This window comes from Balaenoptera ricei, chromosome 10, assembly GCF_028023285.1.
Source record: "Balaenoptera ricei isolate mBalRic1 chromosome 10, mBalRic1.hap2, whole genome shotgun sequence".
Lineage (NCBI taxonomy): Eukaryota > Metazoa > Chordata > Mammalia > Artiodactyla > Balaenopteridae > Balaenoptera > Balaenoptera ricei.
This window is the reverse complement of record NC_082648.1, coordinates 2,704,940-2,723,570: the sequence shown is the minus strand read 5'-3', so window position 1 is coordinate 2,723,570 and position 18,631 is coordinate 2,704,940. Positions and strand designations below refer to the sequence as shown.

General features: G+C 48.2%; 1 protein-coding gene across 3 annotated transcripts in view; it reads right to left on the bottom strand.

The window, feature by feature from the left end:
* SLC6A13 (solute carrier family 6 member 13) overlaps positions 1-4,138 on the bottom strand; it is a 32,386-nt gene extending 28,248 nt beyond the window's left edge. For 2 of the 3 annotated variants that reach the window (XM_059935088.1, XM_059935089.1), the window contains exons 1-2: positions 4,070-4,138; positions 1,361-1,567 (exon numbers count right to left, since the gene is read on the bottom strand). In XM_059935088.1, the coding sequence (XP_059791071.1) occupies positions 1,361-1,562 (202 nt within the window). In that variant the 5' untranslated portion in view covers positions 1,563-1,567; positions 4,070-4,138. Of the gene's footprint in view, positions 1-1,360; positions 1,568-4,069 lie in introns of those variants that run through there. The other variant, XM_059935090.1, reaches the window with a different exon arrangement.
* Positions 4,139-18,631: the final 14,493 nt, after the last annotated feature.

Genomic DNA, 18,631 nt, shown 5'->3' with positions numbered 1-18,631 from the left:
GGTCACCGGGTTCCAGACACAGAGCCCCGAGGCTTGGCTTAGCCCCCAGACTCCTCCTCCTCCCTGGACAAGCCCCATCCCTCCACCCTCAGGCCTAAATGTCTGAACAAGCCGGCGGAGGGTCCAGGGCTGGGTCGGGACCTCCCTCCTTCCCTCGCAATGCCAGCCGAGCAAAGTCCTGCGGCTTCAGGCTGCCGGCCAGAGAGTCTTGTGGAGAGGGAACACATCAGCCCATTCCCACCCCTCTGGAAAAATACAAGTTAACCTCCAACCCCAGGGCCAATCCCCGGTTGCCACAATCCTGAGGGTAAGACTGTGGGCTCAGAGCACCTGTGCGCTCGCCCCCTTCCCATGCTCCCGCTTCCAACCTGCATCGTGGGCGTTCTCTCCCCAAAGCCACTGAGACTGGGCTCACACACGGAGGCTCCTACACCCCACAAAGGGGCAGGTGTGGCATCAGGGCTCCCGCCAGGCCTCGTGGCCCACAGAACTCCCACCCCCTCGGCCTGTCCCCGTGACCCACCTTGGCGTTTCCCCTCCTCTAGCGCAGGCTGCAGCCTCCCAGCCCTGGGAGCCCAACCCCGCTAAGCTGTACCCATCAACGAGGGGACCTTCCGAACCCACCGCTCGGCCAGCGCACTTCAGCACCTGGGAAACCCCTCTGGGGCTCTCCAGAGGCCCAGGAGTGCCTGAAGGAGAGTCCCTGGTGGGAAAGTGACCAGCAATAGGGGCAGCGGAGTGGCTGCAGGGCCTGGGATGGAGGAGAATGAGAGGCAGGAAAGAGGCAGGACGGAGAGTTCATGCTCCCCTCCCCACACGTTTCAGTGGGAAAATCTTAAAGGAAGAGCCACTGGTATCAAAGGTGACACATGGGGGGACACATGTCACAGAGCAGGGGGAGGACAGGAAGCCATGGCTACGGAGTCTCGAGACCTCATGGGACAGTTGGGTGCCGACATCCTCTTCGGCACAGTTACCGTTCATTAGGCCCTTTGCACACGTGACCTCTAGGCGTTACAACAGCCTTGAAGGGCAGGAAAACTATCTCCGTTTACAGCCTTTACCTGAGCTCCCAAGGTAAGGCTTGCCCGAGATTACAGGGAGTCAGTAGCAGAGGCAGAATCCAAACTCCCATCCGTCTGGTTCCCAGCCTATACCCATGTTTCTCTGAAGCCACAATAGGGACCCCCCAGGAAGTCGCCCCTCTGTCTAGGTGTCCCTCCTGCAGTGCCCTGAGCAGCTTCTAAGGGTCTTTCCAACTCCAGTATCCTCTGCGTCCATGGGACTCCCCAGAGGGCAGTAAGTGCATGAGATGGAGACAGCCCTGGGGGGAGGGGGCGCGTGACGCAGTGGGTCTCACCTCCCCCGTTTTTGTAGCAGAGGTAGGGAAACCTCCAGACGTTGCCCAGCCCGATGATCTCGCCGGCCACGGACAGCACGAACTCCATCTTGTTGCTCCACTGGCCCCGCTGCAGGGCGCCGGCCTCCTCCGCCTTTTCCATGCCTGGGCACATTGGTTTTGTCTCTCCATTACTGGTTGTGCTCGAGACCCTGCTATCCATTCCACCTGGAAGACAAGCAGGGCGCTCCGTTACTGCTGGGAAGCCTGGAAGGAAAGCTGCCCCCTTCCTTCGCCAGGAAATTCCGGAGGGAACAGAGCCCTGGAAGAGATGAATCCTGCTCCTGTCTGCAGATCCACCTCCTCCTTAGCCTCTCTTGCTGGTAAAGGCTGGGTAAGAGCTGCTGAGAGTATATATTCCTTTCATGTGTCAGGAAGAAAGTGCTGACCCTGAGCCACAGACACTGCTCCCCTAGAAGGTTCCTTGGGTGGGGCTTGTGGACATGGGGTGTTCCTGTGCCCCAGGTTGTCGGAGTTCCCCCTTCCACCCTACAACCAGCTTCGTCTGCATTAGCATGTGCCTCAGTTTCTCCATTCCATGTACTGGGACAGGCACAAGGATAGGAGTTGAATGTATCCTCAAAGTCACCAATTTCCCTTTTGGGAATTTACCCTAAAGAAATAATTGTGATGGTTGGTAAAGATTCAGCACTGAGGAAGTTCATTGTCTATAACAGCCAAAAATTGGAAAGTATATAAATGTTCAAAAATGGTAAATAGGTTAATAAATTATGGCACGTACAATGGACTACTATATAGTCATGAAAAATTGTGTTGCAGAAGAAAGTGTAGTGAAATGAAAAGTTGTCACAATGTGTGAAGTGAAAAGTTACGAAATAGCACACATGACATGATTATGCTGGGAAAATACCTTATAAAGCATTCGTATGCACGAAGATTAGGATATCCACCAGTGGATGGGCTATAGGCATGTTTTCCTTATCTATATTTTCTACATTTTCATCGAAGAACATGTTTTATTTTGTAATAGGAGAATAAATGCCAGTGTTTTTAGATCCCTGCAAGGGGGTGAGAGTGGTTGAGCTGGACCAAGCACTCTGAGTAAGATGAGCTGACCTTCCCTCCATCGCCATCTGAGAGCAACGTAAGACAGAGATGAACTACGGGCTTCTTTTTTTTTTTTTTGGCCACACCATACGGCATGAGGGATCTCAGTTCCACGACCAGGGATCGAACCCGTGCCCCCGTCCCCGACTGGGAGCACAGAGTCTTAACCACTGGACCACGAGGGAAGTCCCAAACTCTGGGCTCTTTTTCTTTTTTGGTGGTGGCCAGTGCACGACTCTATTAAGTAGAGAAGACAACATAAAATGAATACAGAGCCGTAGTGCTACACCCTTCCTGGCCCTTTCCTAGACTCATACTGGGATTGAGGATGAGATTGGATGTGGCCCACGTTCAGTGAACAACTACTGTAGACTAAGTGCTTTACATACGGTTATTTCGTTCAATCCACACAGCTCTGAGATGTGAGCAGTATTCCCTCTGCTTTATAAGCAGGAAGCCGCAGTTCAGAGAGGCTGGGTGACACGGGTGCAGCCGTGTGGCACAGCCGGGACCTGAGCCCACGCTGCCTTGCTTGTTCACTTACCTCCCTCAGTCACACTGGCTGGTGGGTCTAGTGTAAGCATCCCCGACTGTATACGGCGGCCCCCTCTCTGGAGAAGCGGGTACACGCACTTCTTTCTACTCCCCAAGAAAAGGTCGCGTGAACACCACTTTCTTGCAGGAGCCCCATCTGGCCACAGATTCTCCTGTGGCTCTGCCTTCCCAGCGGGGCTTCCCCGAGGGATCCAGAAAGTCAGAGGGAGGTCAGGAACATATTGCATATTTGATAAATGAATAGGCTTCAAAGACTGTGGGTTAAGAAGGAGAAACCCAAGCAGCTGGCCCTCAGAAGCTTCCCCAGTCCTTTTGAGAAGGTCTCCTCATGTCTTGTGCAGGTTCTGGGGCTGATGGATGTCTTCCAATGATAAAGCACCATCTCCCTCACTTCTCCATCCCGCCAGACCCTAGAAGAACAGACCCCTAGGGACTCCTGGGTCCCTTAGCCGCGCTGGGTACCCGTCCTCACAGGCAGCATCGTGCAATTGAAGGACAAGCCTGGTTTCAAATCATAGCTCTGCACCAGAGACCACACGACTTCAAGGAAGTGAATTAATTACTCTGAGCCTCAGTTTGTTCGTCTGTAAAAGCGAGGGTGACGGGGTACACTTAGCCATGAAGATTAAATGAGGAGATATATATATATATATATATATATATATATATATATATATATATATGCACTTCATAGTATAACAGGCACTCAAATTTTTATTTTCTTTTAATTCTGTCAAAAGTTTTATGTTCTTTCAACTTTCAATCTTGTCTCAGAAAAGAGAGCCTTGATTTTCTTAGAAGTAAACCCAAATGTCTTTCCTCTCCATCTGGGGTTCTCTTTCTGCAAATCACATTGGCCCTTAAATCAGCAGCCACTGAAGTTTCAGAAAGTCAAGAAAATAGCATATAGTCTTTGCATATCACACATAAATGTCATATTTTCTAGGAGAGGATCCAAAAACCCTTTGATTGTAGGTCCCATGAATCCTACCCACCTACAGTCTGAGACCCAGAAGCAGGAGAAAAAGAGAAGAAAATAGCACCAACCTTAGTGTAGTTGCTACCAGAGGTCCTGTCAGAGGGGAGAAGAGCTATCCAGGGGGAAAGGGAGGTGCTGGCTATTTAAAGTGTGGTTCCCACTCCTCCAGCACTTGTAATTCTAAACTTGGCCCCGCCCACATTCCGCCCTCCTCCCCTGCTCCCCTCCCCTCCCCTCCGCTCCGCACAAGCACTCACACACACTCTCTCACACACACACACACAAGACAGACACACACACACACAGACACACACACAGACACACACACACACACACACACGAGTGATTCCGTGCACACCCGCAGGTCATGCCAGCGCGTGTGAGCTGGTGGGCAGTGCGCTCTCCTCCTTGGTGACCTCGGGTGTCTGTCGAGGGGTCCTGCCTTCCACCCCTCTCTCCAATGCAAGTGCCCCTATGAACCCATCAAGAGTAGGCGTTTCTTTGGTCAGGTGCTGTGTAGGTTAATTTAAACATATATTCATCTTACCCTTTTGAAGCTTAGGATTTGGAATAGACAGTGATTTAGAATAAAGATATGTAGATTACAGAACTCTGGACAGTTAGAAAAACTTCCCAAAAACACACACACACACACGCACACGTGCACGCACGTGCACAAGCGCGCTTGCACTTATCTGCATATAGAAAAGTCTGAAGAAATACTCACCGAACGGTTATTAGTAGCTACATTTGGAGAGTAGGGCCGGTCGGGGTCAGGAGAGGAAGTAAAGAGACCTTTTTCACTTCTGCTTTTTAAGCTTTAGCATTGTTTGAATTTTTAAATAATGTGCTAGAATTGATTTTTTAAATAATTGTCTCTACCAACACATAAAAGGAAGAGCCAACGTTCACAGCAAAGCAAAGTCCTACCCCCGTCATGGCACAAGAGCTGACGGATGGGGAAGAGGACAGCGGAGGGTGGAGTCAGCGTAGCCCCAGCCCCACCAGGGCGGACGTGCAGAGTGCGTGTGGAGGCTGCTCGGGCTCCAAGGCCACGTGGTCCAGGGTCTGGGTCCTGCTCCTGTCCCTTCCCAGGCTGAGGCCAAGCAAGGTGTCCAACTTCCAAGAGTCCTATTTTCTCACCTATAGAAAGAGGAGAAGCGAATGGACATGGAGGTGATCATACTAAGTGAAGTAAGTCAGACAGAGAAAGACAACTACCATAGGATATCACTTATATCCTAAATCTAAAATATGATACAAATGAACTTACCTACAAAACAGAAACAGACTCACAGACATAGAGAACAAACTTACAGTTACCAAAGGGGAAAGGGGAGAGGGAGGGATAAATTAGGAGTTTGGGATTAACAGATATACACTACTATATATAAAATAGATAACCAACAAGGACCTACTGTATAGCACAGGGAACTATACTCAATATCTTTTTTTTTAAAGTGTTCTTTTTTAAAAAATTTGATTAATTAATTAATTAATTTGGTTGCGCCGGGTCTTAGTTGCAGCAGAGGGCTCCTTAGTTATGGCATGTGAACTCTTAGTTGTGGCATGCATGCGGGATCTACTTCCCTGACCAGGGATCGAACCCAGGACCCCTGCATTGGGAGCAGAGAGTCTTAACCGCTGCACCACCAGAGAAGTCCCTCAATGTCTTGTAATAACCTATAATGGAAAAGAATCTGAAAAAGAATAGGTACATATGTATATGTATAGCCAAATTGCTTTGCTGTACACCTGAAACATTGTAAATCAACCACACTTCAATAAAAAATAAAAATTAAAAAAAAAAAAAGAAAGAGGAGAATATTCCTTACCTGGCAAAGTTGTGGGAGGTTTCGGGAGATCTGAGTGTACGTAAAGGGCCTAACACACAGCAAGCCCTGATTTACCCTTAAGAAAGTATTCGCGGTGAGCAAGGAAGTTTCCTGAAGGGGACGGGACTGAGAGACCCCTGAGCAAAGCCGGCTCCTGCCAGACAGAAGGAATGAGTCAGGGGGTATGAGGGGTGACTGAGTGGGATCGTACAGATGTGCCAGTAAGGAGGGTAAATCAGAGATTCTAAGGCAGTTTCTATCCCTCTCATCCCTCATCCCCCATCCCCCATCTAGGGCGCAGAAGTACGTCCTGAAAGCACCCAAGGAGCCTCGTGGAGATGATTATTCTTAACGTTTCTGCCGCCCCTTCCCTCTCCCCTCCACCATCCATCCGTCTAATTTAAGTGTGTAAAGCAATAGACAACAAGGGTGCCCCGAGAGAGGCTGCAAACTCATGCAAAAAAGCCCGTCTTCAAAAGCAATTAACTTCCATCCTTACTTATCAGCGAGCCGTACTTACTAATGACCCGGCATTTGTAATCTAAAGTTACCGGATAACTTCCGGTAAGTTACCGGAAGAGGTTTACCGAGGTCCTCTGAGAAGCCGGACGCCGCGCAGCTGTTGGCGATGCTTCACAGCCCTCCTGTGTCCTGACGCGGGGGAGCCTCTGGGATCCCGGTGTCCAGGAACAGCGGGACCAGTCTGAGTCGGTTCTGAGTTGCTGCTCTTGTCTTAGGCAATGTCTGGTTTTCCTTGTTGATCCTATTATTTTTGCATAACTGCTGCCATGTTACCATGTTGATTGCTACTTCGTTCCTCTCCAAAGCTTTATTCCTCTCCAATTTCTTTTTCTCTATAAAGCAGGAGCGATGCGGTAGGTCTTTTGCCCTGCCTAGGCTGACTAAGTTTAAAGAAGTGTGAGAACCCTGATAGATGAGTGCTCACGACCGTTCCTCACAACTCTGTCTGGGGTTGAGCACAAGTCCGGCAGGACAAGCCTTGCCCCCCTCGGGCCACTAGCATCTTTGGGTCTCCTGGGTGCAGGGTCCGGGAACTGGAAACGGTGCTAGAATCAGTGCTCAAGGCTCCCTTGTCAAGAGGTTGCTAAGTTTCAAGACGCACTTGAGATCGTTAGCGAGGGTGACTGGAGTCTCCTCCCAGAGCAGTATCTACGAAGCAAGGCAGGCCCTGGAGAAGCAGGCTAGGAGGCCTTGGTTTCTATCAAACTGACCCTGGGTTTTTTAAATGCCAACATGCCATGATCTAGTCTCCCAACAATTTTTTGGGTCTCTCCTAGGAGTGAAACAAGAGCAAATAAATTTTAAAAGGAGCATGATTCGTTTCAGAAAGGATATTTCCGAGCAGCATTGGTTTCAACACTGGAATGGGTTGGCCAAGGAAGTGGCCGGCAGGGGCGGTCCTCTCCTCGGGAGATCTGTAAATTAATGGGCATAGTTTCGTTTAAGCACAGGGGTGAGGGACCTTTTTGATCCCTGTTGACCTTTTTAATCTCTTTTCAAAGATCACACCAAAAGGGAAGAAAGGAGCAAGCGGAATAAACTAAACAACAAATCATGGTTTGCTAAAACTGGAACAATTTGAGCAAAAAAGTGAATGATGATGGTCCTGAATTATAACCCCAAAGAATAAAATACATTCACGAGTTCATACTAACATAAATAAATAATCCATTAAATAAATAAATGGGGGAGGAAGGCCAGCCCTTCCGTACAGTGGAATTCCAACTAATAAATGCAGAAGGAAAGAGAGAAATTGAAAATCAGCCCTAGACAAATATCACCGTGATAACTGTTGTAGACAAGATCCACCAATGAATGCCAAAATCAGTGGGTAAAAGTTTGAGAGGGACAGAGTTTACACAGTTCCAAAGTATTTCCCCCAAGATATTTATTAACTACAAGGAAAGATAGGAACTTCACAGTAGAGAAAGCAGAAGGCAGTAGAGGTGGCAGAAGCCACCTGAACCGAGTGACCGAGGTAACAAGACATCAATATCCACAGCCTGAACCGTGTGAGACAATTACCAAGAAGGACACAACGGTTCTGTGGTATTCTTGACAAAAATGTACTTCACTCATGAGAAAACATAAGACAAACCCAAAGTGAGGGACATTGGGCCAAATAGCTGACCACTAACTCTTCAGGACAGGGGACTAAGGGGAAATTACAACTGAGTGCAGCGTGAGTCCTGGGTGGAGTCCTGAATGGGATGCCAGAACAGAGAGGGATGTCGACATAAAGAGGTCTTAAGTTTAGTTTAATCGTACTCTACCGGTGGTAATATCCTGACAAACGACGCAACAGTTACGTGATTTGTTAATATGAGGGGAAGATGGGTGATGGGTATATGGAAACTCTCTGTACTATTTTAGCAACGTTTCTGTAAGTCCAAAATTAATTTAAAAGAAAACTTTTTTAAAAAGATGATGCGGTCCTGACTGCTGTTGTGCCAAGTACTTGCCTCTGCTGTGAAAAGCTTTGATGTCACGCTCGGGAACCATGGCTGTCACTGTGATGTGTTCTCTTGTGCTGTGTTTGATTCCAGATAGGACAGTTAGCCTAAAGTCTATAAGCCCAAGTCATAAATAAAACTTATGACACAGAACATTAATAACATCAGTCGTCACCATGACTAATGTCTACTGAGCGCTACCAAGGTGCCAGGCACTGTGCTCAGTGCTACGTATCCACGGACCATCTCATCTTATCCTCAGAACAAGCCCGTGAAACAGGGATTGCCACTACGGCCATCTTAAAGATGAGAAAACATAGGCTTAGAGAGAATTAAATGACCTGCTGAGGGTCACGCAACTAGAAGATGGTAGAGCCAGAATTTACGCTCAGGCTTGTAGGATTCTGAAGTCCAATATTTCTACCTACCATGCTCCACGCTGCACTTTAACTCCAGGGGCAGAAAGACAAGAATAAAGGTTAACAAGAACAGCTCCGGCAGTGTGTTTGTTTGGCCTATTGCTGGCCCCTGGGATTAAACATACTCTCTTAGGAAAGAAGTGAATAATGAAATGACAAGAAAAATGTTGTTTTCACTGAAAATTTCATCAGATCTGAAGAATATTCTTAAAATCTAATGAGAAGACTCATTCCAATCCCAATGTGTTCTGCAATCTTCCCCCACCACTCTGCCCTCCTATCGAGGGAAGGAAATCATACCTCTTCTCTTTAACTCCAGAAAATTAATTGTAGTTCTTTTCCAGCTGTATCCAGTTTCTTCTGATCCTGTTCCCCTGATTTCTTGCCTGATTCTCAGAGCACAGAGAGAGGAGACTTTGCAACAGTTATGTCACTAATCCCTGCAGGAAGCTTGTGGCTGATCAGGGTAAATGGGGTCTACAAGCCCAGAGCTCTGGTGAGGGATTAGGGCCAGGTGACAGCATGTTAAGACTCATGCTTGAAAACATCAGTAGTTGGGGGTCTTTTATCCTAAACATTTTGAAACACCACTGCAGGAATTTGTGATGGGCAAGACGTATGTTGATGCTTGATCACTTAGCTGATGGGTGTCTCTCATCTCTCCCTGCTGCTGCCTCTGTTCTCAGAGAGGGGACGCAAAGGGGACCATGACTACAGACCTCTCTCCGTCCTGGTTTCCCCAAACAAAAAAACCCGGGCTTCCCTGGTGGCGCAGTGGTTGAGAATCTGCCTGCCAATGCAGGGGACACGGGTTCGAGCCCTGGTCTGGGAAGATCCCACATGCCGCGGAGCGGCTGGGCCCATGAACCACAATTACTGAGCCTGCGCGTCTGGAGCCTGTGCTCCGCAACAAGAGAGGCCGCGATAGTGAGAGGCCCGCACACCGCGATGAAGAGTGGCCCCCACTTGCCGCAACTAGAGAAAGCCCTCGCACAGAAACGAAGACCCAACACAGCCAAAAATAAAATTAATTAATTAATTAAAAAAAAAAAATTCAAAAAAACCCACAGGGCCCCTTCGAACGTGTCGTGTCAGCAACCTCCAGCCGAGGCCCACCAGGAACACACCTGTGGTTTACTAGTCACGGCGGAAGGGAGAACGCCCACCACGTGGTCCATGAGGGGCTGTCAAGGAAGGGTCTATTGTGAGATCAGGGTGTCAGGTGATTGTGAGGAGGGATCAGGGAGCAGAGCATTGCTCTGGATTTGGATGCTATTTGGAAGCAAGGATTTTTTTTGTTTGTTTTTCTGGCCGCACCGCGCGGCATGTGGGATCTTAGCTCCCCAACCAGGGATCGAACCCACGGCCCCTGCATTGGAAGACGGATTCTTTACCACCGGACCGCCAGGGAAGTCCCTGGAAGCAGGAATGTTTTATGACTGGATTTCTTAATGAATCTTGTCCAAAAAGCAGGAGGAATGAAGTGAATTTAAAAACTGGAATCGGTAAGGAAACAGTAGTCACCCACGTGAGCCAGCATGGGGTGCCGGCTCGTTGTGGGGGTTTGGACCGTGTTCACGTTTCCGCCTTTGTTCCATCTTTGATCACTGACTGGGCCTCTTTTTCTCTTGATCCACCACGACCACGTGGCCTTGTCTGGTGCTGATGTGGAACCAGGCCCGGCTTCTGGCAGCACCAAGGCCTGGCTGGCAGGGCCTGACCCATCTCCAGCTGTCAGGGGCCCCTTTTCTTCCCTCAGCCACAGCGGCCATATGCACTCAGAGGGCTGAGCTGAGCGGGTGGGAGGTGGTGACTCGGGGGAGGGGGGGTCCCACGTTTCTGCTCAAGGCCTTGGCCACAGGCCTTCTCTTCCCTCTCCCTATATCCTCCACCCTTCAGACTAAGCCCAGTGTCATCCTTCTTCACTCTTGTTATCGCCTGCTGCTGAGACAGGCTGGGACCTGACACCTGGGACCCTCTGCTGCAGTGCTTGCACCTGGACAGACATCTCCTCCAGCAACAGAATACAAAGAAATTATGAGGGACTAAAAATACCTGTGTGCCTGCGGAGCCGGGGCAAATTATGGACAACACGATACAAAAAGACCAAAAAAACCCAACTGCCACTTCTGAAGGGCCGGGAGCAAAAGCAGGGTACTGGGCATGCCCACTGCACTCAACACCAGAAAGGGGTGGGCAAAACACCTAAGCCGCCGCTCCAGCCGGACCCCTGGACACACCCCTACCCTCACCCCATATAAGGAACCAGTTCGCCCCGCCCCTGTACCCCCCAGGGAGTGAGCAAGGGAACGTGTTGTTTGTTCTCACTCTCCCTGCCGCAGCAGGGGCCCCAGTAAAGCCTTGCCTGAATTTCTTGTCTGGCCTCTTATCAATTTCTATTGACTGGGGAAGGCCAAGAACGCTGATCGGTAACACTGCTACACCCTCCATTAAAAAAATATTTTTTAGAGTAGATGGACGTCACTGGGTCATTTTCCTCTTGATTCTTCCACGAGATTAAAATGTAAACTTTTCGGAATCAGAAATGGCAGAGCACTGATGGGTGGTCTGGCGGAGGCTGGTTTTAGTGGCCTTGTATCAACTAGGAGGGAAGGACGGTAACAGGACAGCCTCCTTGGCGTTGCTGACGCTCCTTTTCACCAGCATCCCACCTGCTCCAGGGGTCGCCTGCTTTGTTAGGGGTCCTTACGTCATGCATGCGTGATGGCCACGCACGTGGTAATCTGGTCCCACCCACCCCAGTTCCCCCTCTAGTAAAACTCTTTTCCTCGACGTACCCCGTTTGCTCCTGTCTCACAGGCCTCCCTCCTCCAACCCCCTCCTGGCGCTTCAAGACCCAGCTCACACCCCACACCCTCCACGCAGCTCTCAGCTGCCCTCCCTCTCAGCCAACCTTCTGTGCATTTAATTCAGCCCTTAGTCCTTCCTGTGCTGTTCTCTAACTGGTTCCATTGCGGGAGTTTGTGAACTCCTTAAGGGAAAAAGCTTAGTTTTCTCTATTCCAAGGAACACCACGGTGCTGGACACACCTGCTGATTGATCCGTGTCAGGCTCCCACCCCGGGGTGGGATACGCATGTGAAAACTGAGGAAGGGGGAGGCGGGGGTGAGCACGCACTTCTCCCCAGGCATCATGCAGCTCATGCTGTCACACGTGCAGTGCCTTTCACAGAGCGCCTGCCGAGGGGAGGGGCAGCTAACCCAGGAGCATGTGATCCTTCCCTGGAAAGTGATTCCCAGCACGGACTGCAGCAAAATCACTGTAGAGCTGTATAATTTATAGAGAGCTGAGTGTAACTACCTATACACAGCTGTCTAGCTAGCTGGCTACATATACATATTGTCCATAACTTATGCATAATTTATAGCCTGGGCCCAGCCTAAGAGCTTTTGAGCCAGTATCTCCAGGCTGGGGTTCCGGATCTCTCATACTTTCCGAGCCCCACGAGGTGCTGTTAATGCACAACCAGGGTTGGAGCTACTGCATCTGAAGAAGCTCCCACGTCAAAACCTGGCTCTGAGACTCTGTCCTAAACACCCACAGAGCTAAGAGTCTATTATCCGCTGACGTCATTTGCAAGGAGGAAGGTCAGATCACACACCCTACTCCATGTCCCCCTCCCAAATCACATGATCCTTAGCAATTCGGAGTTTTACCTTCACCCTTAGCCTATGTTCGCAGCCGTGGCCGCCCGCTGTAGTCACTGGGGAAACATGAAAAAGTGATTGATGCCTGTCTCCCAGCCCTAAAGCTTGGGAGCCGGAGCCTGAGGTGTGGCTTGGACACTGAGGTTTTCTAAGGCTCCTTGCATGACTCCACTGGGCGTGGAGTTGGAACTAAAGTCGGAAATCTCTGTAGCCTAAATCCTCTGGCTGCTGTTCCCTTATTTCTCATTCTGTCCTCAAGGAAGATGTACTACAGCTGGTCTTATATTTCAAACTCCTTTTGAAACCCACTCTCAGCTTTTTCCTCTCCAAGATAAATAATCACAAACCCTTTCATCTTTCCTAAGAGGCCTTATTTCTTACCCCACCCACTGTTCCCTTCTCTCTTCTCTGGACGCTCTCCAGGCGCTAAACATCCCCGTCAGGCTGCAGCATCCAAGACGTCCTCCTGACTCCCCCAAGCCGTGTCCTGCTGACGCGCTGGGCTGTGTTCGCTCCAGCGGTGGCTCTGAGTTGCTGACTCAGTTCTTGGTTTCCAGCGATGACGATTTTAGTGATTGAGGAACCCCCTGTACACACCAGCGGACTACCAGTCAGAAGCCTGAAGAAGTGACTATTGGAACAGGGCAGTGAGCTCTGCAAGGCGACCAGTGTGGGGGGAAAGGCAGAAAGAAAGGGCATAAATGGAAAACGAGGCAAGAGCACATTTCGGTGTGATGAAAACAGTGGATATCCTAGAGGCAGAAGCCACCATTCAGTCCTGGATCTGACGGCCTTGGGCCATCCATTCCACCCCTCAGGCCCCCCGTTTTTCACACGTGGAATAAGAGAGCGAGACTGGGTCACCTCTTGGTTTCCCTTCAGCTCTGAATCTTCCACAGCTGATCTCAGGCTGTGATAGAAAAAGGAGGGTTTCCCCGGTGGCGCAGCGGTTGAGAATCTGCCTGCCAATGCAGGGGACACGGGTTCAAGCCCTGGTCCGGGAAGATCCCACATGCCGCGGAGCAACTGGGCCTGTGAGCCACAACTACTGAGCCTGTGCGTCTGGAGCCTGTGCTCCGCAACAAGAGAGGCCACGATAGTGAGAGGCCCGCGCACCGCGATGAAGAGTGGCCCCCGCTCGCCGCAACTAGAGGAAGCCCTCGTACAGAAACGAAGACCCGACACAGCCAAAAATAAATAAATTAATTAAAGAAGAAAAAAAGAAAGTCCATTGTAAGTTGCCAATTACTTTAAAAAGAAAAAGAAAAAGGAGACGGTCTGCTCTTTCCACATCTCCCTGACCTGCCCAAAGTCTGTCTCCCAGCAACTCCAGTCATTCCAAGAGTTAACACTGTCCCAGTTCTGAGGAGCAGGGAGTAAAGTCCAGACCTAGCGCCACTAGAATGAGCTTCTTTAAGACAGTACACTGCCCCCTCCCGAACACAGAAAAGTCTCAGAGCACTCAGGCCATTCAGCAGATACTTGAAACATTTAAATGAACTGAAGATATTTTTCTCAGTCTCCAAGAATTAGCGCTGTAGATAATGACTACAGTAATTAGTGTTCACCCCTTCATCAACAGCTATACTCACCGAAACGCAGCACCATAGAAAGCCATCCATATTGCAGTGATGGCCCTGTGCTGGGCACTTCAGCATACTTTTTCCTTAGTCTTTATTGACAACCCAAGAAGACTGGCATCATCCCTGATTTATAGGTAAGAAACTGAGCTTCTGAAAGGAGAACCAAATTGCCCAAGATTCCAAACCTACTAAGATACACAGTTAGGATTTGAGCTCAGGTCTCCAGCAGGTCCTCCTGCTTCACACAGCAGAGGCAGATATACCGTTAATGAAAGTTAGTAAAGTTAATAAAGCTGGAACTTCACGGCCCCTCCCTTGCATAGGGTGCCTTCCAATCCCGTGGCTAATTTTGAATTCTTAATTACGCATCATTTTGCATAAGGAGGGCCTCCACAATTGACTAAACTTCAGGTCCTAGAAAACCTAGATCCAGCCCTGCACGCAGCTTCCCGAGTTCACAAAAACATCATCTTGTGTAGTAATTTCAGTCTGAGGGCATTTTTAAAACATGAATTCAAGAGGAATCGTGCTGGCTTTCTGCTCTGTGAACGATGCTGGTACTTTAACGAAGCAACAGAGTGTGAATTCCCCTTGTACCATTTGAACACGGGTCATTCACTACTCATTCTTTTCCCACCCTTTCTTGGTACCCATGGGATTCTTCCCCCATGACAGCTGTGGGTTTCCCTCCTGTCTCCCTGGGGCAGGCCTGCTGGAGGGAGTTTCACCCTGTGGGTTCTCCACTCTGGTTTTCACAGCCCCCTTATTCTGCCCCAGAGCCGGGCTAAGGACTCAGCTCTACCCCTCCTGCCGCCTTGTTCTCACAGTCTGCTCCTTGGACCAGAGCCTGCGGCTGATGGGGATTGAGCCTCAGCTGCTTTTAGTAACCATCAAGGCAGTGCCTGTTGGTCACTTGGAAAGGAATGACTTGAAAAAAGAGGAGAAAAGAGAAAGCATCCTATACCTCAATTTCTGTTAGATGGGCCCAGAATTTTTCACATTTCAATCCACCTTCTTCTCTAACCCCATCAAAATGTTGTTTTTGGCTGCGTTGGGTCTTCTTTGCTGCGCGCAGGCTTTCTCTAGTTGGCAAGCGGGGGCCACTCTTCGCCGTGGTGCGTGGACTTCTCATTGCGGTGGCTTCACTTGTTGCAGAGCATGGGCTCTAGGTGAGCGGGCTTCAGTAGTTGCAGCACGCGGGCTCAGCAGTTGTGGCTCGCAAGCTCTAGAGCACAGGCTCAGTAGTTTTGGTGCACGGGCTTAGTTCCTCTGCGGCATGTGGGATCTTCCCGGACCAGGGCTCAAACCCGTGTCCCCTGCATTGGCAGGCGGATTCTTAACCACTGTGCCACCAGGGAAGTACCCCCCTCATCAAAATATTCTAACACTACTTTTTATCTAGGGTTCCCTTCATCTAGACCTTAGTTATCAGATCCCTCTTCTTTAGATTAAAACAAATTTTCCTTCTTTCCTCCCCTCTCTGCAAACCAGAGAGAGTGCAGATACAACTTTGGAAAAATACAGCTTAGAAAAGAAGTACCTTGGAAACTGGGGATTTTGTGTGAACTCAGAACACCACCTGCTTCTCCCCCCACCCGTCCACTCACTGTCTCCATAGCCTCGATACCCCTGCACAATGGCAGCCATCTCCTAAATCAGAAAAATCTTAGAAAGAGAGAACTTAGCTATTCACACATAATATTTCCCAGACACATTTTTCATGCAAAGATAACCCATCTTTTAGGAATAGTTTAGATACTGGGTTGGCCACAGAGTTCCTTTGTGTTTTTCCGTACCATCTTATGGAAAACCCAAACAAACTTTTTGGCTAACCCAATCCTATCCTATTGGCAGCAGAAGCATGGAAAAACTGATATTAGGATTCCTGGAAATCTTAAGACTATATAATACTAAGACATGATTTAGTAGATCTATCTAGATCTAGATAGACAGGTAGATAGATAGATAGATAGATATCCATAGAACCTAGAGCAGTAGGGGACTTCCCTGGTGGTCCAGTGGTTAAGGATCTGCCTTCCAATGCAGGGGATGCAGGGTTCGATCCCTGGTCAGGGAACTAGATCCCGCATGCCACAACTAGGGTCCCGCATGCTGCAACTAAGGTCCCGCATGCCGCAACTAAAAGACCCCGCACGCCTCAATGAAGATCTCACACGTGTCAACAAAGATCCCATGTGCCGCAACTAAGACCCGGCACAGCCAAATACATAAATAAATATTAAATTTAAAAAAAAGAAGAAATGCAAAGCAAACACACGCAGCTAGCCCTGACCCACACTCTGCTGAGGGGTAAACTTGCCATAGTCAAGTGAATGTACAGGAATTGCCTGTCAGTAGCAGAGATGACAGTCTTATTACCTTATTACCTTGGAAAGGAATTATTACTTATTAGTTTACAAACCTGGGATGAGATACTTTCAAACTCTGAATTCTGCTTCCAGTCTCCTCTCTCGCCTTATCCTTTCTTACCACATACCAAGATATCAATTTACTAAGCTGCCTTACCCATCCCTAGGAACTAAAAAATAGAACTCTCAGGATGAACGGGAAAGATAAGAAAAGAGTCATTTCCGTGTTGAGGGAATCCTCCCATTTCCGTATCTGTGAATGGAGCTCAGGAATGGAAAATAGAACAATTTTTGCTGACAGCCTCCAAAAGCATGAGGCTACAGAAGAAAAAAGAAAAACGTACAGAGAGGAAACAAATTTGCAAAGCCTCTTCATTACGCATACTGTGAGTCTTATGAATTAAAATATTCAAGGAAATCTGATTCCTTCATCCAGAATTGTGACTTAAGGATTAAAAGAACGCTTTGCATAGACATTAAAAGGGATATGAACAATTTGGAATGTGTTCAGAAGAGAACTACCAGTAAGGTCAGGGAACTCAGAACACTAGAAATAGACTTGATGAGATTTGGAGGTTTCTGTTTCTCTAAGAAGAGAAAATGTTTGTTCTACTGAATGCCAAACAGCAGTTATAATTATCCCAAATTGCAGTGGTCTTATAAACATTTAGCCCAAGTGAAAAGAGTTACTGCTTTTCTTCTCATGAACATGAGAGAAACAAAACCATCATACTTTCCCTTTTCAATCTAACGTGAATAGAGTGAGTTTTGTTGAGCTTCCTTTCTCGGGCACTGCAGTGCGAATCTGATGCAGTGTCTGGCTCACAGGGACGGTGTGAGGTAGGCAGACAGACCCTGGGGACCCCTGCCTCCTGGGGTTCACGGCTTCTGTGACCTCCTCCCCTGAAGTGTGGGCAGGGCCTGTGACTTCGATCCAGGAGAATGTGGCACAGGTGACAGGCCGTATGTGATTGCGTGTATGTGACTGTGTTATACACGATTGTGACGTCTATCTTGCTGGTCACCCCCTGCCTTGCTGGCCTTGAAGAAACAAGTGGCCCCGTTGGGGAAGCGCATGAGCCCAGGAGCCGAGGATGCAGCCGATGGGACACGGAGGCCCTCAGTCCGACAGCCCACAAGGAGCTAAATGTGACAACAACCACGTGGGCTTGGAAGCAATCCCTCCCCAGCCAACATCCAACAGCACCTTGACGACAGCCCAGGAGACCCCGAAGCAGAGGTCAGAGCCCAGCCCTGACTCCCGACCCACAGAAATTTTGCGGTAATAACTGTGCTGTTTTATGCTGAGACGTTTGTGGTAATATTGTTACACAGCAACAGAGAGCCAACGCAGTGGGTACGTTGAGTGTAAACACACACACACACACACACACACACACAGAGCAGGTAGAAGTTTGGGAATGACCACATTTACACACACAGAGACATGCTAGGTAGATGCTCAAATACTTTGAAGAGTGAATGCAGATGCTGTAGACACCTGAGAAACGTAGCCAAGAGAGGAATAATCTAAAGAAATTTGTCATTCCTCACATCAATTAATTCAAGATGGAACAAAAATTTAGTGTAGACAATAAAACTATAAATGTACTAAGCAAAATCGTGGAGGTATTTTTATTATCTTGTAGAAGAGAGAAAGTCATTCTAAGCATGTCAGGAAAATCAGGAATTATAAAATTATAGAGGTTAAGTTTACAGCATGAGATTTAATAATGTCTATAAAGAAAAAATATAAATAAGGTTAAAAGACTAATAAGGTGGTCAAAATTTTGCAACACAAGTCAAATAATGTCCTCAATATACATAACGCTTAAAAATCCTTAAGATTCCATTGAATGCAAAACTATACAGCCATTAAAAACAATACAAATCTATATTTATTGTCATATACAAATGCCGACATTAAGGAAGCAAGTTACAAGGCGGTACATTCATGTAAAGGTGTACATATCTGTAGATACGCATACCTAAATATACACAGGGAGCTGTCTGAAAGTAACTTTGCGTAAATCTTAATGTGGTCATTTTTGGGTAGAGGATGACTTTTCATTTACTTTTTTAAAAATATTTTTGAAACAAATGTGCATGTACTGTTTATTTAAAAAACAAGAAATATATTTCCCCCCAAATTTTTAGAAATATTAGCATATTTACAAAGAAAAAAAATCTATATTTGGCAGAGAAGTTAGTCAGACAGCAAAACAGCTGATAAAGAGACACCAATGTGAAGGATTCTTAAAGGAAAGTAACTTTATGCATGG